This window comes from Vipera berus (assembly GCF_964194415.1).
Source record: "Vipera berus genome assembly, chromosome: Z".
NCBI lineage: Eukaryota > Metazoa > Chordata > Lepidosauria > Squamata > Viperidae > Vipera > Vipera berus.
The window spans coordinates 40,297,020-40,324,103 of NC_138205.1; the positions used below are offsets into that span (position 1 = coordinate 40,297,020).

General features: G+C 43.0%; 1 protein-coding gene across 8 annotated transcripts; it reads left to right on the forward strand.

Annotated features, from left to right (window-relative positions):
• Positions 1-2,617: 2,617 nt before the first annotated feature.
• LOC308677395 (B-cell antigen receptor complex-associated protein beta chain-like) lies at positions 2,618-26,810 on the forward strand. 8 transcript variants are annotated; one of them, XR_014028468.1, is made up of 7 exons: positions 2,618-2,770; positions 12,810-12,860; positions 13,756-14,040; positions 14,455-14,573; positions 18,139-18,180; positions 18,700-19,077; positions 19,513-19,738. XR_014028468.1 is itself a non-coding variant. In XM_081343720.1 (7 exons), exons 1-6 carry the CDS (start codon positions 2,701-2,703, stop codon positions 18,141-18,143), a joined length of 567 nt encoding a protein of 188 aa, XP_081199846.1. In that variant the 5' UTR covers positions 2,618-2,700; the 3' UTR covers positions 18,144-18,180; positions 18,700-18,734. The 8 variants fall into 8 exon arrangements, 6 of the variants coding, with proteins under 6 accessions (XP_081199846.1, XP_081199842.1, XP_081199843.1 ...); XM_081343720.1 differs by lacking the exon at positions 19,513-19,738 and adding an exon at positions 14,842-14,878 and having other exon boundaries at positions 18,700-18,734; XM_081343718.1 differs by lacking the exon at positions 19,513-19,738 and adding an exon at positions 6,839-8,961 and having other exon boundaries at positions 2,639-2,770; positions 11,434-12,860; positions 18,700-19,458.
• The last annotated feature ends 274 nt before the right edge of the window (positions 26,811-27,084 follow it).

Sequence of the window (27,084 nt, forward strand, 5' to 3'; positions counted from 1 at the left end):
GGCTACTGCTAAGCTTGTAAGCCGCCCTGAGTCTTCGGAGAAGGGCGGGATATAAATGGAATTAAAATAAAAATAAAATAAAAAAAATAAATGGCATGGGTCTGGACTATCTTCGGGAGCACCTGCTGCCAGCATCAACTTCCCATCGTCCTATGCGCTCCCACAGGGAGGGTCTCAGGGTGCTGCCAGTCAGGGAGTGCCAGCTGGCGGCCCCCAGGAGGAGAGCATTCTCAGTGGGCGCGCCTGCCCTCTGGAATCAGCTGCCGGTGGAACTCCAGATGGCCCCCGACCTTTGCTCGTTTCGCTGGGACCTAAAAACTTGGCTATTCGAGCTTGCCGGCCTGGACTGAGGGTTTTTAAGGTTTTAATTTTCAATTTTTGGGCGCTATCTAATTTAATTTTTATTTTATCTTGTATATATTGTATTGTTTTAATCTGCCCTGTAAACCGCCCTGAGTCCCTCGGGAAAAGGGCGGTATATACATCTAAATAAATAAATAAATAAATAGATAGATAGATAGATAGATAGATAGATAGATAGATAGATAGATAGATAAATAAATAAATAAATAAATAAATAAATAAATAAATAAATAAATAAATAAATAAATAAATAATAAATAAATTTGTAATTTGGCGGCTTGCTTTGTGGGCTTTTGTTATTAGATTTGTTTAGCTTGCTTCGCAAAGGCTAGCAATGGGTCTAAAATACTGACTTCCTTAGCTTTTAATCCTTTCACACAAATGTAATTAATTTTACCCCTTATCTTTAGTCTATTACCTCCATTGAGCTCTCTTTGTGAATCAATAGGCCTGGTTCAATGTTTCCACTTTTCGTAATATCCAGGGGTTTCATGAAACTTTCTGTATTTCTTTTCCTGAGTTTTATTCTTGTGATTGGGGGGAGGGGATATAGTAAAAAGGATTGGAGGGGTGCATTCTTACTACATTGCCATAGCTGTCTGTACAATCCAGGCAGCCACCAGAAAAGAGTTAAACCTTTTTAAAAACTGTTTTGTGCCATGTACAGGGAGTTGTTTAATGACCACAGTTGGGATTGACAACTTGATCCTTAAGCAAAGCTGTCGCTAAATGAAACCATGACTGAGCTTATGATCTTATTTCAATTTTGCTTTGCTTTACACAACTGCTCTTGGAATATTTTCTTTAAGGTAAAGGTAAAGGTTCCCCCGCACATGCGTGCTAGTCGTTTCCGACTCTAGGGGCCGGTGCTCATCTCCGTTTCAAAGCCGAAGAGCCAGTGCTTGTCCGAGGACGTCTCCGTGGTCATGTGGCCGGCATGACTAGACGCCAAAGACGCACGGAACGCTGTTACCTTCCCACCGCAGTGGTCCCTATTTTTCTACTTGCATTTTTACGTGCTTTCGAACTGCTAGGTTGGCAGAAGCTGGGACGAGTAACAGGCGCTCACTCTGCTACACGGCACTCGGGATTCGACCCGCCAAACTGCCGACCTTCTGATCGACAAGCTCAGCATCCTAACCCACTGAGCCACCGCGTCCCTTTATATTTTTATATTTTCTTTACATGCATGCAATATTGTAACATTTAAAGTATCTTAAGAACTGATAAGATTGTAAGGAGCAACAGGGTGCCATTTTTTCAGGGGAGGGGCTAGCCTTGGCATCATGGGTAAGAGTTGCCTTACAGGGACCAGATTACTTCTCCCTAGTAAAATGTAGAGGCAGAGCTACTACTATGGGATGGCTATACGAACAGCCAGAAGAGAGGGAAATTCCCACTCTGTGAATTTTATCCAGGAAGAAGCCACAAATCTGAAGCTTACAGAAAGAAAAAAAAATGGAATCTTTTCAATCCATCTGCCACAACATCCATGACAACTCTCTTTTACTGAAACAACTTCATAAATGCTAGCTGCATTCACAAAGAATAGCCAAACCTTGAACTGGAGCATCCTATTAGATGCACATTTTGCCCTCCTCTCCATTTCAGTTTTCAGAAATATTTCTGGCTCCTTCTGGCACCTAGAGAATGAATTAGGCAGCACCCACTTTCTGTTTGTTTTTATGTTCATGAGTCCATCCAGTGGACGGTTGCCAGGACCTATCCAGCTGGCTGAATGCATTTATTACTACGTTCAGTGGTCAGCATGAGTTCAGTTCAGCAACTGTAGATTTGCTCCTGGAGGGAGAAGCCTTTAAATGATTGAAAGGGTCACTATGCGCTAGCCATAATAAATCATTTTCAACTATTGTACTCAATTACTGTTCTCATTTTTACTGTTGGTTATTGTTCTTAGTTGTGATTTTCTTCTGGGTACTGTTCTGAAGTCTTTGGAAAGGAACAGCATGGTATAAATAAAAATAAAATAATTCAAAGCACAATATCCCCAACAAGAGAAATGATGGCAAACCAAAATAACTTCCTCCACTTTCCACGTGAGACTCAGACACTAAGTGCAGCTCTTGCCAATCAAACTGCTCGGCGCCCCTGTCACCTGACCAGCTGCACCCTGTTCAAAGCTCTCCCTTGCCCACAAGTCACCCGAGGGACTGCCTCTTGCCCGCTGAATCTGCATGGGCAGGAAACAAGAGCTCAGCCCAGTAGCCTCAGCCTTTGTCAAAAGAAAAGAGAATCTGAGGGCTGAAGGTGTTTTCTCAAGGCTCTGACTGAATCCAATCCAAGACACATTCTTTCCATCTCAGCTTTTGCTCAGCTATGGCAGCTTCTTCCTTCTGGATTTTCAGGGACTTTGGGGCCACCCTGGGGCTCTTGCTTGTAGTCACAGGTATGGCTTCTTCCATCTCCTTCGGCTAAATCCATTGATTAAGATGGTTTAAAGTCCTAGGCGGTTTAATGGTGATTGTTGCCTTTTTAAAAAAGTGTTTTCCTCCCTCTCTCATTAGCCTAATAAATAAAAACTATGTTTACTGGGTTTTCTAAATTGATGCCATTCAGATGCTAGCACTAGAATTTCCATACTGCCAAGTTGACTAAGATTGGTATAGTTAAGGCATGAAGAGGATACCATGTTGAGAAGGCTGATCTGAATTCATAGTAGGCTGAGAATTGGATCCCAGGTAAAGATTTGGTTTATAAATAAACAAGGTGCACAACCTGAAACTCAGCTGGAAGAGGCAGAGGGTGGTTTTCCAGTTATTCTGCAAGATTGGAGGAAAAAGGTACAAAAGAGGGAATGGGAGGGCTAGAAATAAAACTAGATTAACAGAGGGATCAGCAGAAAATTCTGCTGCGAATTCAATAAAAGCAATACAGTAGCAAATAAGAGGTAATGGCATCCTCTGTTACTGAGCATGCTTTATTTTAGAAATGAAGTTTTACAAAACTGCAACCAAACACCTGTAACCACATTCTACAAAAAAAGGATGGTCTTTTCCCAATAGTAGAGAGAGTGGGGATTTTGGTGGGAGATGGAAATATCTAACAGGGAGCCCAGGAGCTTCTTCATCCACCTCCCATCCCCTACCCCAGAATTGTTCAGGGGAAATTTTACAGAAACAGGAAATAAAATTGTGTTCATTGAGCTGTGTTACAAGAACTGCTACGCTTCCTGTCCAGCTGCTTTGAATGTGGAGAGAAGCTGACACGTTGGTGTTTGCTTTCTAAAATGGGAAACTTTCTTTTCTATCATCTTTTCTATCACGGTGCGCACAGGAACTCCACAATGCAATCCTAGCTATGACTTCTCAGAAGTAAGTTTTTTTAAGTGCAAAGGAGTTTCCTTCCGGCCTAATAATATTGGACTCAAGCTACCTGGCATTTCACATTTTACCTTTTAGTAAATGCACAAATAGGATTGACCAGATTTCATTTTCCTGGGCAGAAATTAATTATAAAAAGGATGCAATCTTTAACCCCCTCCAACCTGAACTGAAAACGCATGCCTAAAGCATGATCAAATAACAAGAAGTAAAAAGGTAAACTTTATTATATTATTTCCTGTAATATTTTTTAAAATAGTTATCCTGTGGAAAGAATACACTGTTTTAGAAAGATTGTTATGAAATAGATTCACACATTACACTAACTCATGTTGTACTTTATCATGAATTGTTGAACAAACCACAATTGTTGGGTTCATCCAGGACACTAAGGCAAAATCAAATAATATTATGGCTTAGCATGAAGCATGAACCCATCCAATGGCTAGGTTTGCAGGGCATATTAAGCCATAATATAGCTAGTTAGATTTTGACTTAACATATGCAATGAATCCAGTCAATTGTAGTTTATCAGTAAATCATGGTTAAGAAAGTACAATTTGCAAATGTACCATAGTGGGCAATAGGCCGTGAGTCTTGAAAACACAGAAAGTCAGGAGTGCGAAGGGTTATCTTTAAAGGTATGAATACTCTAGTCTGCAAAGCTTCCTTGCAGACTAAGGTCCTCAGTTTTGGATTCAGATCTCACTTAATCTCTTCCACTTGCTTTTCTCAGGGCAGCACATCCAATCAGCCAGTTTAACATGCTGTCCTCAGTCCATGAGATGACACAGCTATGTCAGTAGGATGCAATCCACTTCAGGAGCAAGAGGGGAGAATGTGCAAGGCAAGGCAAGTTAAGAGGCAGAGACTGGTGGGTTTTCTCATCCATGAGAAAAACATCCAATTGCCCTTTTGGGGCTAAGAGAAGAGGCAAGTTCTGACAAATGGATAGAAGTGGAGGACTTAGCTGACTGTCAGAAGCTGATTGGGTGTTATTCAGTTGAGTAGGAGAGACTGTCCTCCCCAGCTTTCCTTAAATCCTCTAAATATAACTCAGATAGCCACCTGATCCCAGGTATTAGGTGATGCAAGTGTTCATAGAATGGCTGGGGGTTGAGTTGTCAACAATAAAAATGCCCTGTTGGGTGCTTTTACTCTTGTGCACTGCCTATCAGTGGGGACTGAGAGGCAGGACATTCAGTATTGTGCTTCTGCTGCTGAAACCTGTATGGGTGGCCAAGCTTCGGAGGAAGTACTATTCAGTTCTACTCAGTGCTTTTTTTGTAAAAGAAAAAGGTGCCGGAACTCACACATGTCATACAACGCACCTTGCCTACCCTACAAGGTTCCATCCACAAAAGGTGCCGGAACTCCGTTCTGAGCGTTCTATGAGAAAAAAAGCCCTGGAACTTCTACTGAGCCCTCCCCTCCTCAGCACCTGCCAATTTCCTGGGTTGCCTGCAGTATCTGAGTTATAGGGAGGACATCTCTGAAAAACCTGCTGCCACCCCTGCAGATTTGCTGACCCAGTTCCCCTGTTCATGACAATGAAGGTTGAAGTAGCAAGGACTGGTGGGAAAATTGGAGGAAAGTCAACCAGCCCGCTAATGTATTTGACCGGCTGATAGTTGATCTCCTGTTTTAGCAGCCACCACATGTGTGATCTGTTAACTGGGCTGCCAACACACCATGTAGAGAACCTGGGATGGAAGAGGAACTATGATTTCAAGTACTCTCCCCACCATGTGACGGCCCCATTAGCCACTTCAGAGAATGTGCCCAGATAGACACCAAACCTTCAGCTCCTTTTTGTATCATCAATTCAGTTGTCCCCAAGGTACATATGAAACATGTTAATAGCAACGCTCATTTCAGAGAACATGGAAAATACCACTTCAGCTTTGATGGTTCAGAAAAACCTGAGATCACCTAGCCTTGACTATGAACTGGGATTAGAGAAAGTCCATGACGAAAGATTGAGGGCAATAGAAGAAGGGGACGACAGAGAATGAGGTGGCTGGATGGAGTCACTGAAGCAGTAGGAGTGAGCTTAAATGGACTCCAGAAGATGGTAGAGGACAGGAAAGCCTGGAGGAACATTGTCCATAGGGTCGCGATGGGTCGGACACGACTTCGCAACTAACAACAACAACAATGACGAGTAGAGAAGTCCTGAATAACCAGCCAGCTACCCTCCAGCAGAATGTAGATAGATGTTGAGCAGGCCCTGTGGTTTTTATTAAAAAGCCTTGATCTTGGTCTACATAGTACACTAAGTCATAAATTAAGGCTTGCCCATTAGAGGGACTGGCTTACACAACTAAATAAAAAACTTATTTAGTTGAAGATTCATCCTCACATCTCCTCATTATGCCCTGATGAGAGCTTTAATATGAGTGCCTTCATGAGGTTTGCCTTCCTATCATTCTCCACTCACAGAGGAAGCAATGTATGGTGTTTTCAGCAGTTCTAGTTTTAAAGTAGGGCTTCTCCCAGCACAATATTTCCCATGGATCTCATCTTAGATGCAGCAGATGCTATGGTCAGGGGTGGTGGCCTACCTAGTTTCTTGACCCCATTAGACTACTACAGATTGCTGGTCACTTCCAGGACCTCCAGGACCATTTTGGTTTGGGTGGCAGAAGATGCCAGACCCCTGGCTTCCACAAAGACATCTGCATACATAAGGCCTGGCCACAACTTTCCAAAATGATCACTTGTTGTCAGGCTTTACACAGGCTCCTCATTTATACAAGATGGCCCTCAGTAAAATAGTGTTAAACCTCAATATATTTCAACCCCGTGGTCCAGAGAAGTTGAATTCAAATCAAGAAAGGCTCTCTCAGCTTTGTCTGCTGATTCTGCCACCAGTGAGTGCATTACAGGTTTTCCGTTGTTTTGCTGACAAGCAATTTCAAGTAGTTGCTCAGGCACCTGTGGCTTGGTTTTGCCCCATACCTCTGGCCCTTTTGCACATGCATACAAATCACAGTGCACGTGCAAAAAAAGTTGGGCTTTCCACGTAATTCTGCTTTCACCATTCTGCCCCCCCCAACTCTTGCCTCCTTACTGATGTTGCTCTTTCTGTTGTTTTTATTACTTGGGGAAACAACTTTTCATCTTCTCCACAGGCAGCATCTTTACACTGCCTATCACAGGCATGGCCATTCCCTTGCAGTCTATATGAAGATGGAATTTGATCATTATCAGTTGTGCTTTCTTCTTCACCCTGCACATCTCCTCTATGGCCTACCTGATTGGCTATTTTGGACATAGGCTTCATGCGTGACTTGGAAAACTTAAGAAGAGGGTAAAGTCCCTCCCTCAGGTGATATTAAGGACTGCAACTTGTGGTTGGAGGTTTTTTTGGAACAATAATCATGCTTGGTGATGGTGATACAAATGAAACTGAGAGAATCCATGTATCAACTTCTTTATCTTGCTCCACATTGAAACTCTAAAGAGAACATTTGCCACCCTGGGTTCTGAGTCAGAATAAGGCTTGTCTGTTGTGGCCGGGCAATTGATGCCAATGGACTTTTCTTTGCAGCTCAAGGGCTGGAGGGAAGCATGTTGACATGGCTGTCTATTTATCTGTCTTGGGTGATGCACTGAGTCTTCTTGTTATATCCTGCCAAACACCAATTTCTATCCATTCTAGCAGCCTTTGTCAGACTGCAGCGAACCCTGGTTGGAACTGCTCAATCTTTGGATGTAACATTCAAAACATCCTGCTTTGCCAATCATTTACACATCCAAAGACTATTGAAAGCATATCCAGCATCAAAATTTATAGAAGTGAATTTGGGAGAGGGAAATTGTAGTGTATGCTGTTAAGCACACACGGAAATGCCAGCACAGCAGGGGGCTGGACAGCTCCAGGCTATAACCGCTTTGGTGGGAAAGCCTGAATAGAGCGAGTCGTTGATAGCCCCAGGGCATGGTCAGCTCTGGTGGGAAGCCAGGGTTTAAATCCATTGGCCACCTGCACTGGCGGGAAGCCCAGGTTCAAATCTATTGGTCACCATTCACCTGGGCAGGTATAAGAGACGCCAGGTAAACCCCTTTGCTCCAGCTTCATTCACAATCCAAATAAAGAAGTAATACCCAGCTCAAGTGTCCGTCTCTCTGTGCGACCACACAACATTGCACTGGCGACGAAGGTGGGATCCTGCACCGGTCAACGCTAGCCGCAGACGGAATCCAATCGGCAGCCCGGACCCAGACGCAGGACGACCGAGACGGCGGAATGGCACAACTGGGTCAGTATCCCCTCTTTCACAGCAACCGCCCGGAGGAGTGGGAAGCGTTCGTGGGGCAGCTCGAGTGCTACCTACGGGCAAACGGGGTGAAGGATGACCGGCAGAGAGCGGCGGCGCTACTCTGCAGCTGCGGCATGGAAACGTACCAGCTGGCGGTCGGTCTCTGTGCACCCGATGACATCCACTCCATCGGTTACAACGAGCTACTGGTGATGCTGACTAAGCACTTCAAGCCCGAGACGTCCGAGATCGCCTGGCAGTACCGGTTCAAGAAGCGGGACCAGCGGCCGGGTGAGTCTGCCAAACAATACATGGCAGCCCTGAGGCAGGCAGCTCGCCTCTGTAATTTTGAAAACTTAGAAATCCGGCTGCGGGATCGGATCGTTTGTGGGTTGAGGGACAGGAAGCTGCGCCAGAAAATTTTTGCCAAACAGAAGCTGACCCTGAGGGATGTCCAAGAGGAATTCCTAGCCTGGGACGCAGCCGAGGAGTCCGATGCGAGGGAAGGCGGATCCATTCACCAGCTGAGAGGGTGCAGCAACGCAGATGGGGCAGAACTGGTAGTGGACGCCATCCACCAACCACAGCGACCCTTCAACCCCAACGAGACAACATGAGAGACCCAAGACCAGCCGCGGCGGACGAGAGAGGCCAGGAGTGCAGATGCGGAGCGAACACTCCCCGGTCTACCCAGCTCCACGGCAACAGCGCGAGTCGGCCCCGATCTACCCAGCATTGCGGCTGCGGGCCCCGGTCTACCCAGCACAGCGGCTGCGGACAACCCCGGTCTACCCAGTGTTCTAGCTGTGACACGAACAGCTCCCAGTCTACCCGTTGTGTGAGCTGCGGAGGACAACATCCCCCATCTACCTGCCGTTTCAAGACGGCGAAGTGTCGGTCGTGCGGAAAAACAGGGCACATCGTGGCGGTCTGCAGAAGCAAGCAGCGGGACAGTCTGCACGAGGTGGAAGCTGAGTTCCAGTGCGCTACAGGTACCAGGAAGCGGTTGCCAGGATTGACTGTTAGCCACACGGCGGGACGGTCGAGCGTTTTCTTAATGGGGGCTCCTGCGGTGCTAACCCCAAAAATAAAACTGAGGGTGAGGCTGCAAGGGGTCCCCTGCACGATGGAGTTGGACTCAGGGTCAGCCGTGTCCATCATCTCCACCAAAACGTTTAAAGAAATTTGCAAGCGGAGCGGCCAACGGGTTCCCTTGAGGCCATCCAGACTGACCCTCTCCGATTTCCAAAATTCACCCATTAACGTCCAGGGGGAGGCGTTGGTGAGGGTTCAGTACAAGGGATTCAAGGGCAAGTTAAGTGTGCTGGTCGTCGAGGGCCAGCGGACCAGCCTTATCGGGTTAAGGTGGTTCAACTCATTGGGCATCGGAATCACGGGGATTCACCAGACGCAGAGCTGCCTTTCCCTCGAAGCTGTCTGCAAAGAATTTGCGGACGTGTTCGACGGGCAGCTGGGAAGGTACACGGGTCCCCCAATCTCATTTAAGTTAGACCCCCATAAGGATGAAGGCTAGGAGGGTTCCGTTCACGCTAAAGCATAAGATAGAGCAGGAACTGGATAAGCTGGTAGACCAGGGGGTGCTAACGCCAGTCGATGGAGCGGAATGGGAAACTCCCATCGTAACGCCGCTCAAGGCAAACGGCGAAATTAGGATCTGCGCTGACTATAAGGGGACAATCAACCGAGCGTTGAGTGCCCACTCCTACCCGGTCCCCGCGGTCAGCAGCATCCTGGCATCCCTGCAAGGCGGGTCGGTGTTTGCTAAATTGGATCTTGCTCAAGCTTATCAGCAACTGCCGGTAGACCCAGGGGCTGCTAGAGCACAAACAATTATCACTCACAATGGAGCATTCCGGGTAGACCGGTTGCAGTTCGGGGTCAGCGTGGCTCCTGAAATTTTTCAGGAGGTGATGGAAAGGACTCTCAAGGGAATACCAGGCGTTTGTCCTTACTTTGATGACGTCCTAATCGCAGCTAGCTCCATGGACATACTGGCAGCCCGTTTGAAGGCAGTCCTTGAAAGGTTCAGGGGGGCAGGGTTGAAGCTCAAAAGGGAGAAATGCAAGATTGGGGTAACTGAGACAGAGTTCCTGGGGTTCAGGATTGATGCTCAAGGCATCCACCCATCTGCATCCAAGGTCAGGGCAATCAAGGAAGCCCCTGCTCCCAAAAACAAGCCTGAATAACAGGCATTCTTGGGGCTTCTCAATTTTTACCACACATTCCTGCCACACAAGGCTACAATTGCAGAGCCCCTACACAGGTTGCTTGACAAGCAAGCATCCTGGGTCTGGACTGACAAACATGCCAACGCGTTCCAAACACTAAAGAACATGTTAGCAAGCAATGCCACAGTCACCCATTTCAGGGAGGACCAGCCAATCTGTCTTGCTTGTGATGCATCCCCTTATGGGATTGGGGCAGTGCTCAGCCATCTAAGGGAGGATGGAACGCAGGCCCCCATTGCATACTACTCCAGGACCCTGTCAGCTGCAGAGAGGAATTATGCCCAGATAGACAAAGAGGCACTGGCAGTGGTTGCTGGAGTAAAGAAATTTCATGACTACCTTTATGGTAGGGAATTCCTAATTTACACTGATCATAAACCACTATTAGGATTATTCACAACAGAGAAGCAAACACCACAGATCCTGTCGCCTAGGATGTTACGATGGTCCATATTTCTCTCTGCATATTCTTGCAAACTGGTACACAGGCCAGGAAAGGAGATGGGGCACGCTGATGGCCTCAGCAGACTTCCCCTGAAGGACACTGAGCCAGACCCAGCTCCGGCTGTGCAAATACTGGCAATTCAGGAGCTGCCAGAATGCCCCCTCAATGCAAGGGATATAGCCACAGAGACCCCCAAGGACAAGGTTCTGAGCAGGGTACAATCATGGGTGAGCAGTGGGTGGCAGGACAAATCACCCGGGCAAGAGTTCACTGCTTACTTTGCCAGAAGGCATGAACTGTCCACACACAAGGGATGCCTTTTGTGGGGAAATAGAGTCATCATTCCCACGAGGCTCAGGGAAAGAGTTCTCCAGTCGTTACACGAAGGACACCCAGGGATAGTAAGAATGAAGGCTCTGGCAAGGAGCTACCTGTGGTGGCCAGGGTTGGACAAGGAGATAGAAGCACTGGTAGCAGGGTGTTACACATGCCAGAGGACACAGCCAGAACAACCACATGCACCAGTCCACAAGTGGGAGGAAACACACTCACCATGGTCCAGAGTGCATATAGACTATGCAGGCCCCTTCCAAGGTCACACATTTTTGGTAGCTGTAGACAGCCATTCCAAATGGCTGGAGGTGGTGCCCGTGAGCAACATGACTTCAGCAGGAACCAATCAAGCATTAAGGGGGATGTTTGCTACACATGGGTTGCCTGATGTAATCGTGTCAGATAATGGAACACAATTTACCTCCTCGGATTTCCAGGTGTTCCTGAGGACCTTGGGGATTAGGCACGCCACCTCGGCTCCCTTCCATCCTGCCAGTAACGGATTGGCAGAACGATTCGTGAGGACAACCAAAGATGCTCTCAAGCGCATAGTACAGGGAAATTGGAAGCAAAGACTAGCCACATTCCTTCTTCACCAACATGCAACACCCTGCACCGCCACAGGCAAAAGCCCAGCAGAACTCAGATGGGGGAGACGCCTCATAACAACATTAGACAGGCTCCACCCAGACAGGGTAGCCGCAGACACCGGGACCCCCAACATCAAAACACGTTTCAACTCAGGAGACCACATCTGGGCTAGGAATTACAGCACAGGTCACTCATGGGTGCCAGGGGAGATATTAGAACAGACAGGACCCCTTTCCTACAGAGTAAGGGTGGAGGGGGGACTCCTTTGGAAAAGGCACCTGGACCAGCTGAGGAAAAGGGCTCCTGAAAGGGTGGTAGAGGACACACTGGGGGCTGAGAAGGAAGAGCCAACACAAGAGCCAACACAAACACAAGCACCCAGGAGGGTTACCAGAGGGGCTCAGTGGCAACCCCACCCCAGGCAGGAGAGTGACAGAGAAAACAGGCAGTCACCTGAACCCAGCAAATCACACACACAGACACACAACAATCCACCACAACAGGAGCAACATGAAGGAGAGCATAGACACAACATCACACCACCAGGAGAACTAGTCCCAAGAAGATCAAGCAGGCCGCACAAGGCGCCAAGCTACCTCGCAGACTATGTGCGTTCTTAGGGGGGTGGCGCAACAATCAAGGTTTGTCAATTGTAACCCTGTGTATGTAAATATTGTAAATAAGTGTATATAGTTATGGAAACTGAATGACAGAGGAAAGTCCTCACTATGGGGGAAGGGGTGTAGTGTATGCTGTTAAGCACACACGGAAATGCCAGCACAGCAGGGGGCTGGACAGCTCCAGGCTATAACCGCTTTGGCGGGAAAGCCTGAATAGAGCGAGTCATTGACAGCCCCAGGGCATGGTCAGCTCTGGCGGGAAGCCAGGGTTTAAATCCATTGGTCACCTGCACTGGCGGGAAGCCCAGGTTCAAATCTATTGGTCACCATTCACCTGGGCAGGTATAAGAGACACCAGGTAAACCCCTTTGCTCCAGCTTCATTCACGATCCAAATAAAGAAGTAATACCCAGCTCAAGTGTCCGTCTCTCTGTGCAACCATGCGACATTGCAGAAATGTTGCTTGATTTTTTCTCTCCATTTGTTTAGGTCATTCTGCTTGAAGGCACAGAAGACAGAAAGAAAATCAAACAGCCCCCATTCCAATTTTAGTTGAAGAGGTAAACTGGTTCTTTTTCAAACCATTTTTTCTCTTTCCCCAGGTATGACAATCACCAAAGCTTCTAGTGAAAGAAACATTTCTCAAAAACAAGGTATATGTGTACTTTCAAGATAATATTGTCTTTCAGTTCCTATTTCTGAAATTCCCTTGCAATAATCTTTTTTCCAAGGTTGTGTTACTTGTCACTTGTAAAATAATTGCCAGGCTTTGATCACAACAAGAGTTGTATGGCTGCTATTTTTGGAACAATTTAGCTTCTGCAAAACAATTCAATGTTCACATTTATATCACGTCACTGGGTGCCTTATAGACCCTTGGCTGTTTATCCATGGACCAATCCAAGGATTGTGTTTTTACCTGGATTGTGTTTGATTGTCAGTACCTTCTCTCCCACATCTGGCTACCTTTTCATCCAAAGAGACTTGAACTCTGTAAGAGGATAAGCCTTTCAAATCCCAAAAAGCCAGCCTGAACTGAGAAAGGACCAACCAGCGCCTGACCCTATCCAATTCCCTGCTCCATATGTCAATCTCACCCCAATGGTGAAGACAAAGCAAAATAGGTTAGGAGTCCTAATCTATTGTGCTCTGTAAATGAATGAAGACACAAAGCAAATATGTCTCCCAATCAAAACTAGGTCTCCCCACTCTGGAACTCTCCAAGGGTGTTGGGAAGTCTTCGCCCAAGACCTTCTTAGAAAAGGAACAACTCCACACCTCCAGTGAAGAATTGACAAACTCATTCCTCTAGTCAGGAATTAGTTGGAACTTGATACATGCTTTAATAGCTTATCTAGAGCAATCTATCTTCCTAGTCTAGCATGGTCCAGATAATGGCTGTGTGTGATTAGCCCGTTAATGCAGCATTTCTAGAGGGAACCTATCTGGGGAAGATTGGTAGAAGGTCCAGTAAAGATATTTACCCTTCTTTTCCATCCTGTGCTCTATCTTTCTCTCTTTACTGTGGGTTTTTCTTCTTTTACACAGATACAACCACTTTCATGAATGTGTTAAATACACGTTTCATTGCTGCAAGAGGCGGGGCTCGAATTTCCCTTAGCTGTTCTTTTGGCTCTGTGGCAAGTTGGCATAGAGAGACTGAGCAGGACAAATACCAGGAGATTATGAACAGTTCCAGAGTCCATGTGACCAGAAATAATTCAATGGTAATGATACAGATCGACAAACTCCAGCACGCCGACAGTGGTATCTACCACTGTATGATCAAGGACTCATTGAAGCCCTTCTGTGGTACTGAACTCAAAGTCATGGGTAAGTCTTTAATCTTCTAAATATTGCCCTCTGATGCTATATGCTTGGGTATTGCTATCTATGGACAATACTTCTTGGACAAAAGTCCATACATTTTATTCGCAGAGAAAAATATACCAGCTGATATCTGGGACTCTGTCAGTTCAAACTGGCAGCCTGTCTTAGCTAGATAAAATGCTATACAAGCTAAGGCTATTTAGCTTGTATACACACATGCGGTACCTAAACCACATCACAGGATCTGGATTCTGCCCTGCATGTAGTACAAGACTATTTTCATTTGAAAGATGGAAATGAAAACAGTGATCAAAACTGGAAATTTCTGTCAATGTAATCCTAGGGCAGTGGGGTATGCAATCACTTTATGACAAGCAAAACTGAGACGTCAGGAGGGCTCCTCTTGTTGTTTTAAAGGTATCAGCACCTATGAGCAAGTGCAGAGTCGGCACAAGGTGAAAGATGCTATCATCTTAATCCAGACAATTCTTCTTGTCCTTTTTATGAGCATACCGGTCTTCTTAACCCAAAGGAAGGTGAGTGAGTGGGACTTTCATAATAGCAGTTCAGTTGGGGCCTTGACTGACCACTAGACTATAACCATGATCTTTGATATGAGTGCATGTCATTGACTTCTCCCTGAATAAGGGAAGGGCTTTGGGGCATATTGAAGCACTGCAGGAATATACTTCAAGACAGTGCGACTGCTTTCTTAAAGTGGAATCTGGGGAGAGCTTTCCTGCAGACTCAACCCCAAGGAAATGCCACTAGTAAGCATCTGAAGGTGCACTTTCTTATTCTCAGACCCTCTCCTCTGGAACAGTGGACTCCAGATACAAGGGTGAGATCTTTCTTATTTTTATTCTGGAAAGCTATTGAGATCTGGCTCTTCTGGAGGAAATTTGGGGGAAAAGCTGATATTTCACTGATGAATTGTGCCAGCATTGTAATATGTCTGGCATGATTTTGTTTCTTGATTCATGTTCTTCTATATGTGTAAATGAACAAATGTAAAATATGGACAAATAAATGATAAAACACTTGAAATACTTCAGTAACATGCAAATTGGCAAATGATTATTTGAAGATTATTGCCTCCAGAAGCAACAAATTGAGCAAACTCAAATATGCTTAAATCAATGAAGGCTGAGAAAACTCATGCTTCCAAGCTTGTTTCTGAGCCATGGGTTCCTCCCACCTCACCCCTGGCTATGGATGACATAGCCTGATCCCTGCCATTCTCCAGATTTATTGGACTACAGTTCCCATCATGAACAGACACTGAAACAAATCCTCAAAATAGAAGCTTAAGTGACGGGCTGAGGTAAGGTCAAGGATGAAGCATATATTCTTTTGAAAAATATGAACATAAGGCCCAAACAGGAAGATAGAGTAAGACAGGGGTGTCCAAACTTTTTTCAAAGAGGGCCAGATTGGATGAAGTGAACATGCTGGAAGGCCGAACATTTTTCCGAACATTCTTTGAACAATTACAATTAAATGCAAATGAATTATTTTATGCCAAGTTAATTGCAAATGGCATACTTTTCATTTTATAACATTAAGATCAACTGACTGCTGAGTTTTCACAATGTATTTTATGTGCAAAACAAGAGGCTTGACAGAACAGTGGAGCCTAAGGGGAGACATACAGGCACCCTGCCCCCTCCGCTCTCATTCACTCACCTTTGCTTGGAAAAGTTTCTCTCTCGGTCTCATTCACTCATGTTTTGTTTGCAAAAGCTTCTCTCTCGCTCTCTCATTCACTCACTCTTGCTCCAAAAAGCCTCTTTCATGCTCTCATTCACTCACCAACTCAAAAGGCCAGCCGCGGCGCCTCCATTGACTTCCATGGAGACGCTTGGCAATTAAAACCACTCCCGCTACTGCTGCTAACTTTTTCACTTGCTGCTTGGTTCTGATTTAACCTGCAGAAACAAATCCCCGAGCCAGCCCCCATGGCAGCAGCGAGCCCCAAGGAGCGGGGCGGCCCAGTGTGCTCGCCGAGACGCTGGAGCGAGATTGCCCCCAACAATCTGAACACGAGATCGGCATTTCTCAGCCCGCGCTGATCTCGCATTCCTTACAATCTCCCTCTCTTTGTTTCAGTTTGCTTTCTACATTTGGGATGAAGACTCGAGGTTCGGCATTTCTCTGCGCCCGCTGATCAGTGCGTGTGGAGAAATGCCCATTCCCTCTGCTGAGCCATCCCAGTTACTTCCCTGGAGCACCTCCATATCTTGCAAGGGTGCACAGGGAATCCACGTTTCTCTGCGCTCGCTGATCAGCGCGTGGGGAGAAACGCCCATTCCCTCTGCTGAGCCATCCCAGTTGCTTGCGTTGCAGAAGGCAAGTATTTGGGATGAAGACTCGAGATTCGGCATTTCTCAGCCCGTGCTGATCTCGCCCTCCTTACAGTCTCCCTCTCTTTGTTTCAGCTTGCTTTCTGCATTTGGGACAAAGACTGGAGACTCGAGAGAGGGAGATTGTAAGGAGCGCGAGATCAGCCCTTTTTGCATTTGGGACAAAGACTCGAGATTCGGCGTTTCTCACGCTCCTTACAGTCTGATCTCACGCTCCTTACAGTCTCCCTCTCTCGAGTCTTCATCCCAAATGAAGAAAGCAAGCTGAAACAAAGAGAGGGAGACTGTAAAGAGGGCGAGATCAGTGCGGGCAGAGAAATGCCGAATCTCGTGTCTTCGTTCCAAATGATTGCCTTCCGCAATGCAAGCAACTGGGATGGCTCAGCAGAGGGAATGGGCATTTCTCCACATGCAGGAGAGGTTTGTTAGGGAGGCGGTGGTCCGGCGTTGTTTACCTCCTTCCTGTGTGTGTGTGTCAGACCTGTGGGGAACAGCTGGTAGAGGTGGCCGTCCGGCGTGTGTGTCGGGCCCACAGAGAGATGCAAACACCAGACTGCCACCACCTCTACCAGCCGTTCCCCACAGGTCCGAGACACACACACACACAAAAACGAGAGGGGGAAAAATGCTGGACTGCTGGACACACACACACACACACACACAAATGAGAGGGGGGGAAATTGCAGACTGCCGCCTCCCTACCAGCCTCCCTACCAGCCGTTCCCCGCAGGTCCAACACACACATACACAAACGAGAGGGGAGAAAATGCCGGACTGCCGACTCCCTACCAGCTGTTACCCGCGGGTCCAACACACACAGACACACAGAGAGAGAGAAGGGGGAAAAGAAGGAGGGGATCTGTCTGGCAGCACCCAAGACTCCATATGCTGCTCAGAAACACCCTCTCACCGCCCTCCCTCCTGTGGCAGACAGTCTTCTGCTTGCCGCCCTCAATCAGAAGGGAGGGCCGTGGGAGGGCCGCATTTACACAGAGCAGGGAGGGCTGTTAGAGGGCCGTATTAAACCGCCCCCCAGGCCGCAAATGGCCCGCGGGCCGGACTTTGGACATGCCTGGAGTAAGAGGACCTTACAAAGATGGCAAACAGAGTGCATTCTTGGTTTTGCCCCTTTTGGGAAGAAAAATCAGGTCTGGTTCCATCACATTTCATCTAAAAAGATCTTCTCCAATTAATTAGCCTTTTCTATAGTCCCTCAGAAGGGACGCGGTGGCTCAGTGGGTTAGGACGCTGAGCTTGTCGATCGGAAGGTCGGCAGTTTGGCGGGTCGAATCCCGAGTGCCGCGTAACAGAGTGAGCGCCTGTTACTCGTCCCAGCTTCTGCCAACCTAGCAGTTCGAAAGCACGTAAAAATGCAAGTAGAAAAATAGGGACCGCTACGGTGGGAAGGTAACAGCGTTCCGTGCGCCTTTGGCGTCTAGTCATGCCGGCCACATGACCACGGAGACGTCCTCGGACAAGCGCTGGCTCTTCGGCCTTGAAACGGAGATGAGCACCGGCCCCTAGAGTCGGAAACGACTAGCACGCATGTGCGGGGGAACCTTTACCTTTACCTTATAGTCCCTCAATAAAGAAATATGGTATTTTTAATAAAACATTACTAAATAAATAAGCTCAGCAAGAAATAAAAAAGGACTTGAGATGAATGAGTCTCAAGTGATTATCAGAAAAAAATATCAAGCTAATTGAAGTTTGATTATATATCTCTATGTCATTTTAGGGTGACAGAAAAGATGCCTCTGGGGACGAACATACTTACGAGGTAAGCTTCAGAGTGAGAGATTCTTGGTCTTAACCACATAAAAATGTATGCATTTTTCTTCATATTCCATACTGTCCTATAGTCTTCGGGCCAGAGGATTGTAGCCAGCCATGAAGAAGTCTCTAATTTATATGCAGAAATGTTCAATTCCCCTCTTCTCCATGTGGGGCTTGGAAAAAAAATCTATTTGGAACTCTGGGGAGCCATTGCCAGTTAAAATAAATAATTTTGTCTTGGATAGATTATGGATCTAGCTCAATACTGTACAAGTCAGCTTCTTTCATTTTTGACTTCTGGTTGAACAGCCCACCAGTCAAGAACTAGACTAGATGGGCTTTTTATTTCACTGAAGAGAATTCCTTTTATGTCCCCATAGGACATTTTTAAGCAGCTCTTTTACTGGCATGCAGAAAGAACAAAATTGAGTTGGACAGCATATTTCTACCACCCCCACCCCCACAACAAAGTACTGCTGATACTTTCAGTTCATAGGCTGATTCCCTTTTTGTTCTTCAACAGGGGCTGACAGTTGAACTAGCTGATACGTATGAAGACATTGGTGCTTACCAAGACAGACCAGAGAAGTGGGATTTGGGGGAGCATCCATGTGAAGAATGAAAAGGCTAGCAGCTTGGTCAGCCACAGCTGACTTAAACAAAGGCGCACCAATTCCTGGGGCAACCAGGTTCCACTATAAAAATTCCACTCCAGAGCAGCTTTAAAAATGTGCTTATCTCTTGCTTGCAGCCGATCTGCTAGAAACTACTAAAAAGCAGTATTCACAATCTCCAGATTCCCAGGGACAGCTGAGTCAAGGACATACAAATGGGGAGAAGGGAGAAGACAGGCAGACTCAATAAAAATAAAGCAGAAAGAGCTGAGAAGAGAAATGAATGTGTAAGTAGATGGGCTTTCTGGCTTGAGTTTGCTCTATATTCCCTTCCCAAATGGCACCTTCTTAATTGGTTTCCCGCTCTCACTCATAACTGGCTAGGCAGCAAAGGATTGAATCTGATAAACTAATATCTAACATCACATTACTTCAATTTCTTTAACTCCAGAATGTCTGGGAGTGGGATTACTGTTCCCAGAATTCCTTACCACGATGGCTATGGTGAAAGTATCTGGAATATATTAGCTATAGGACACCATGTTTCCTACTGAGATTTATAGTTTTTTAGTTAGGATTTTTCTTCCTTAGGCTCATATTAAAAAATGTTTCTAGCATCCTTATAAAAGAATTTAAAATATATTTGCTGAACCTTTCAAAATAATAAAAAAGTTTAATACTATTTTTTAACATTTTGACAGCATATTATTTCTTTGTTTCAGGAGCATGAAAACAATGTATGCAAACATTGTGTGTTTTCTAATTTCTACATTACAGAAATCTGAAAATGTAACATTTTAGCTTAATATGCATAACCAACTTCTTAGGAATAAACTTTTCCATCTGAACAACAGAACTACTTGTAAATAATTGTGTCTTTGGTCTATAACAGCTCCAGGTGCCCTCCAGCTGGGCTGATTTTAAACAATCAGCATGGCCAATTGCCAAAGCTGGGTGAAGATCACAAGAGTTTATTTCAAACACACCTGGAAGGCACCAGGTTGGAAGAACAATGTATAGTAAGGGCTGCAGAGGTTTTTATTTTTGGGTGAACACATCTATCAATGGGAAGGTTGCATTTTGAAAACAAAAATATTTTTAAAAAACACTTTTTGAAGTAGAGACCTAGTCACTTTTGGCAAGTATAGATGCTTTGCTAAAAATCAATCTGGTCTGTTTGCGTATAATAATAATAATAATAATAATAATAATAATAATAATAATAATAATAATAATAATAATAATAATAATAAACCTTTATTGTCAAAGTACAACATGTGTACATTGAGATTAGCTGAGACTCCCCCCCCATGCTCTCTCCCCCCAACACACAATGACAACAAACCCTCCATCCCACCACACTATGTGAACCAACTACACCACACACCGGCCTCCCAAGTCAATTCTGCATAAGATTATGTCCCATTTAAAAGCCTAACAGCCCACGGATAAAAGCTATTTTTCAGCCTGTTGGTACGGCTGGCTATATTCCTATATCTCCTACCGGATGGTAGGAGAGTAAAGAGATACCGTCCAGGGTGTGAGTCATCCCTGAGAATCTTCCTCACTCTTCCAAGGCAACGAGCCCTGGCGATGTCATCCAGTGATGTCAGGGAACAGCCCACAATGCAGAATTATATATACCTATTTCCAATATAAAAATAGTGAAAGGCTTGTTATGATGTCACAACACAAGCTCCACCTTTTGTACTAACGTTGAACAGATGAATATCTAAGTGTCAGAGCTTGCGTTGCGATGGTTTGCAAATTTAACCCTTCCTCCGGAACACCTACGTGTCTCTTGTTTCCAGTGAACGCTTGAGGCAGAAAATACTGCAAGCCATTTTTCCATTGCTTGACCAGAAAAAGTCCAAAAGAAAACAATAACTGAGCCTGTATTATCCTTTCATGCTTGTTAAGGTTACCCTGCCACTAAACACTTTTCACATCAAGAAAGTGGCAATTCGAAGCCACATTCCACATATAAAACACGTATACGGTTGTTATCGAGACACTGCCCCAAATGTCCTTTTAACTGTTACAGGGATGCTCAATTTCATATTCTTTGGGACATGTTTTTCTGCAAATTACTGACTGGAACCGTTTGCTTCCTGTTTTTTCACAAAGCATAGCTAAATACCTTCTCTTCTCAGAAAAGGAAAATGGATGTGGGAAGTGGGGGACTGGGGTAAGCAGCCTCATGCACAGACAAAACCAGAGAGTAAAAGCGTTAAATTTTCATAATTCAGTTTCAGTTCTGCCTTTTCTACTCTGCTTCTACCTCTGTGTATCTTTCAATTTATAATGAATCTCAAAGCTGGGGTTCAAATTCAGCTGCATTTAAAAGTCAATGTCAATGTCCCAATATCTATAAGAACTTAAGTTGACCTGAGCCAGGTAGACCCAGAGCTACCTATGACCATCAGTTACAACAGTCACTGCAGAGGCAGTATCCTGGGGATCTCAGATAGGAAAATGCCATTTCCCCACTTCATTTTTACAATCCCCTGCAATCCTCAGTTAACTACAGAAGGGACAAGAGACTGGCCAATTGGCATAGCTCTATGGAGCAATAGGAAGACTCAAAGTCATCTCTTCCACTATGACCCAGGTAAGCAACAAGCAGTAGTTCCTCAGCAACTATTTTGTGGCCCTGCAGCTTTTTCAGACCATTGCTTTTAAAAACATATGGAAACTGAATTCTGCAACAACAAATAGGAAAAATATATGGATGGAAGGAAGACCCTCCATATCATCCAAATCTCACTGCAATCTTCAAGCGTCCCCTACCCCAAAAATGTGGTTTATCTATATTCATAAGAAAAAGATGGTTTACAACATGCATTAGTGTGCATATTACAACAATTAATACTTCCTAAAACACATTTTTCCTGGGATCACATGTAAATTCTTTAGGGAATTGCAATATATGAGCCCACCCATGCTTTGAATAATCTTTTCCCCTTTGGATTCAGATTGTTGCATAGCCCTAATACCTACTATTTAAAAAGACAACACAGTGAAGGAATTAATGGTGGGAAGAGAACACGAAAACAGTATACACCAATTTTTAAATATTTTGTTATTCTTGTAATGACCAGCTATAATGGAAATGATGCGTAGTACATAGAAGATAGTAGGTGAAGTATCTAAAGGCACCTGATATTCCAAAATTAGTTTATTTCTAAATCTCTATAAAAGTTTTAGGATATTGAGAGTAGAATTTATTACATTATTATTCAAACCAAACATCTTATCTTACAAAAATTTATCAATGATGCAGTTATTTTGCAAGATGAGTTGTCTCTCTCCAAGTCCTCTTGGAACAGAGGTCAAACTGTTAAGTGCCCTCAGTTGTTATGGAGCAGATTTCATGGTCACCCACTTTTAGAAATAGGGGTCTTTCCACAAATAAGTGGTCAGGGCAGCAACTGCAATACTGAAGGCATGGTTCTTTAACCTTGGTCCAGTGAAGGCCTAGTCAGGTAAGGCGAGCTACTTTAATATTAACTTATAAAGGAGTCTCGGGTAAAAATTATGCTCTAAGTTGCATAAAATGCATTATTATTACTTAAACAGAAGCTTTTTGCAACAGATAAATGAAAGCTTCTCAGCAGAAATAAACCACAGATAAGAATTGGCTTTGTTGCTTTGTTGAAGGCAGCGACCAATTAGAGGAAGTTTGATGACAGGATGCCGTCTGAAAACAATTCTGTTGCAAGGGGGCGTTACTTAGAGTAATTTAACTGTGCTTTAGCTTACAGCTGTGGACATAAGTCAGGGCAGGGGTCCAGAGGTGAACAAAAGTTCATCATTAATATATTAAAAACTCAGTCCTTGAGTATTTAAATGAGCAACTTAGAGATCATGCTAAACATGTTCTGGAGCACATGTGAGTGCATGAGCAATCAGCATGCCCAGGAAATGTTAATAACCAATAAGTGGCATTGTATCTACGTACTTCTTTGAAAAAAAATATAAAAGCTATGATTTAAATCTCACTTGGCATGCCCATTTTCTTTTAAGCTGAAATTTACAAAAACCATCAGCTGAAGTAGACATTTTGTTCCTACCGGTATGCAGACATAAAGTGTTTGAATTCCACTTTCCTCCACTCTGTGTGAATGATTGGCTTATTGCAAGATGAATGAACAAAAAGATGGTTTGTGTCCAGCAGTGCCAATAATTCAAGGAAGATTATACAATTAGGGAGGGGTCAATAGGAACCTTTGATATTCCTGATGTAAGGGCTAAAGGGCTGAATATTGCCTTTCCATTTAACAACAACAATAACAACAACAACAACAACAACAACAACAACAACAACAACAATAATAATAATAATAATAATAATAATAATAATAATAATAATAATAATAATAATAATAATAATAATAATAATAATAATAATAGACCTTGGAGGTCATCTAGTTCAACCTCCCTGCTCAGGCAGGAAACCCTATATCATTTCAGACAAATGGCTGTCCAGTCTCTTCTTAAAAACTTACAGTGTTGGAGAATTCACAGCTTATGGAGGCAGATTGTTCCACTGATTAATTGTTCTAATTGTCAGGAAATTTCTCCTTAGTTCTAGGTTGCTTCTCTCTGTGATTAGTTTCCATCTGTTGCTCTTCTCCTGCCCTCAGGTGGTTTGGAGAATAGCTTGGCTCCCTCTTCTTTGTGGCAGCCCCTGAGATATTGGAACACTGCTATCATATCACCCCTAGTCCTTCTCTTCATTAAACTAGACATACCCAATTCCAGATATATAGATACTGAAAGGCAGATTGATATAATGGTTAATGGCATCAGGAGACCATGAACCTTAGGCAAAAGACCGGCTGGGTGACTTTGGACCAGTGGCTCTCGTTCTAAGAAGAAGGAAATGGCAAACAACTTCTGAAAATCTTGCCCATAAAACTGCATGGACTTGACAAGGCAGCAACAAAACAACTGACTATTCTAGCTGACTTTATACTATTTGTCTGTCAAAATATGACACTGAATAATTCCAAAAATTGCATGACATTTTGGAACAATTTATTTAATTAACACATGCTCATAGCATTTTGCATTCATAAAAACATTAAAACAAAAATTTGATGTCTCAGTTTGAATATAGACAAATAAAAATGAATAGCAATAAGCATAACATAATTAACAACTGTAGCCCAGCGATTGTGTACAATTCCAAATACTTATTTTTTATGCATTAGAGTCAATGGCATTGAAGCATTATCAGCTGTATATGTAATGATTATTAAACAACTACAAAGCAAAACAAAATTATACACATCTGGCAGACAGTTTGATTAACAAAATTAAAAAGTGAAGATGTAAAATGAAGGTAATGGTTAAAAGGATTGTTTTTTTAACTGTTGGAAGAGAATTCTATTAGCAAACAAATAAGACATTAGTTTGCTTTCAATCTTTATGGATATTTTTCAGCCTTGTAAATAGTCACTGACCTATATAACACTATGTAAACTTTTGTATATCCAGTTTTCCCAAAAGTGCCTTTCCAAAAGACAACTGCACTTTCTTGGAGTTTTTTTGTTTGAAAACATTTCACTTTTCCAAGAAGCTTCTTCAGTTCAATTCTACAGAACTGAAGATGCTTCTTGGATGAGAAGGAAAATGTTTTCAAAGAAAAAAAACAAGTAGGTCCAGTTTCCTTTCAGAAAAGCACTTTTGAGACAACCATAATCTAGATTATTGAGATGTAACACTTTGTTATATCCAGTGTTATTCATTTTATATTTTGTATTAATGAAAATATTTATATCAAAGCATTATATTTTGTTGTGAAATGCAGACATGAAGAATAAAGGTGAAGCTCAAAATAATGAGAAGTTTGCATTAATAAGTTCCTGCCCAGTAAACACTGACCATCTACCATATACTGGTATGTAATTGTTAATTCTAAAATGGCCAATGGTATGTTTGGTTTAATCTTATTTTGGATAAGCATGCAACTGTCTCTTGAACTATGTTTCCACATGTTGATTAGGCTCCACATGTTGACATGATGCCATGCATTTTGTTTTCTTAAATTATCTCAATGTCACTAAATTATAGCTTCACAGATAACTAAATAAAGATGGCTTACCAACATTTACTATAAAATATGTGCAGAAGGGTATAGATGAAATGAATCTATACAGTTTTTGCAATTTTTAAAATAACTTGAGATTTTTGGGCACCTCATTTTTACTTTAGAATTATTGTTTTGCTGACATATTGAACAATTCTCATTGTGGACCTGCCAGATAATTAGAAGCGATGTTGTGTTCATAAATTTGTGTTTAAAACATTATTTTTATTAACCAGTCATCCTTCCAGTTTGTTTTTTGCTCTCATCTTCATTCTCTCCCAAACATGAACATTTTTATTATAATAGTAACAGCCATGCACAGTATGTATAAAAATGCAAGGTTAATAAAACAGAATTATTCAATAATATTTATTTAGAGTCTAGAAAGATGCTAAGATCTATGTCTGTTTGATCATTAGAGCAGACCCCTGCTATAAAACAAAAGTAAAAAGATATTCTGGTACCTGTTGCTAATCAAACATTAGTAAGCATGGAAGAATAGATGTGTTACGTACCTCTTTAAAGAAAAACAAAGTATATTTCCTACTCATGCAAAGTTGCTATTGATTATTAAATACTTCTAATAACTAATAATTTTAGTTATTATCAACTTACCTCTGAATTTTTTCAACACATTATCCAATCCGTAAAGCTTGATTTTCATGAAAACTAAAATTTTATTGCAACATTTTAAAGTTCATTCATTCATGTTTTTCCCACCTGTAGGTAAATACACACTTTTTGATCTGCAAGACTATGCAACAAAGAATCAAGACCAACTAATAATGCACCTAGAAAAGATCCTGAAACCTGATAATTTTGAGACACTGAAAAAAGAACTGATGTGTAGTGTGCTGAATACGTTTTTTTCATTTACTGCTCAGAAATATTATGAACTGTTTAGAAACGGTGAACTGAAAGAATTTTTGCAAAATGTTTCTAGTGGTAAGAAATCAGAAAAAATACCTAAGAAACGTCTTAACTTTATGTTCTCTAAGAAAAAAATCAACCGTAAAAGAAAGGCCCAGGAACAGATGCAGAGACAAGGCAATATTAATTTGAAAAAAAGGCAGTTGGTTAATATTGATGATGATGATGATGATGATAAAAATGATGATAATGAGCTAGATAAAGTTACACGTGGAACTGATAATGAAAAAATAATCCAGATTCACCCAATTGAACATAAACCTGAAAAAAACCAATTGGTTAATATTGATGATAATGATGATAAAAATGATGATAATGAGCTAGATAAAGTTACACGTGGAACTGATAATGAAAAAATAATCCAGATTCACCCAATTGAACATAAACCTGGTAATGAAGATAGTAATGTGACAGAAGAACATTGGCTAGATCAAGATTCAAAATTCAAGATTCAAGCCATTAAGAACTGGTATGGAAAAAATAATTATAACAGGGAAGAAATCTCTTTAAACTACATTTCCATTCATAAGCATAAAGCATACTCCTGCTTCACAGCTCAGGATGTATTACAGTTCAAATTGCCAGATGACCCAGATTATTCTATTCTAGCAATTCTGGAGGATAAAAAAGATTTTACTCGTTCAGGAAATCTGAAAAAGGATGTGGAATTTGCATTGCAATTTAACATGGCTGTTCTAAATGTTAAATTTTCTGAAGTTACATCCTCTAATGGATTTTTTAATCGGATACAAGCTAATGGTTCCTTTGCTGAATCTGAAACTTTTTAAAAATGTATTGTGTTTGAAATTGTGTTGCCTGTTCTAGCACTGTATAAGTGAGTAAACTTAGATGCTTTCAAGAATGCTGTATATCTTAATACATAGATGCAAATCTTTCAGTGAGAAGAAGTTGCAAGCGCACCTTCAGTATTCCACTGAAAATGTCATTTCATTGCTTGATTAAATGGTAAATAACTTTTGATTGGATGGTTGACTAAGGAAGAATTCAGGGGGGGGGTTTTGTCCCCCCCCCTTCCACAGCAGCCATTTTGATTCCTCTCTGATAGAATAGGAAGTTGTGATCTCATTATGGACTACAATTCTTTTTTTATATAATATTCCAAAAATAGATTTGTGAATAAAAAAGTCAGTCACCACATTCTAATTTTATCCCTGGTTCTTTTTTGTCTTTTCTGTATCATGACTGTATTTGTAAGTATGCCCACCATTCCAACTCTATACCATCTTCTAAAAATCTTTTTCTTGTTTTC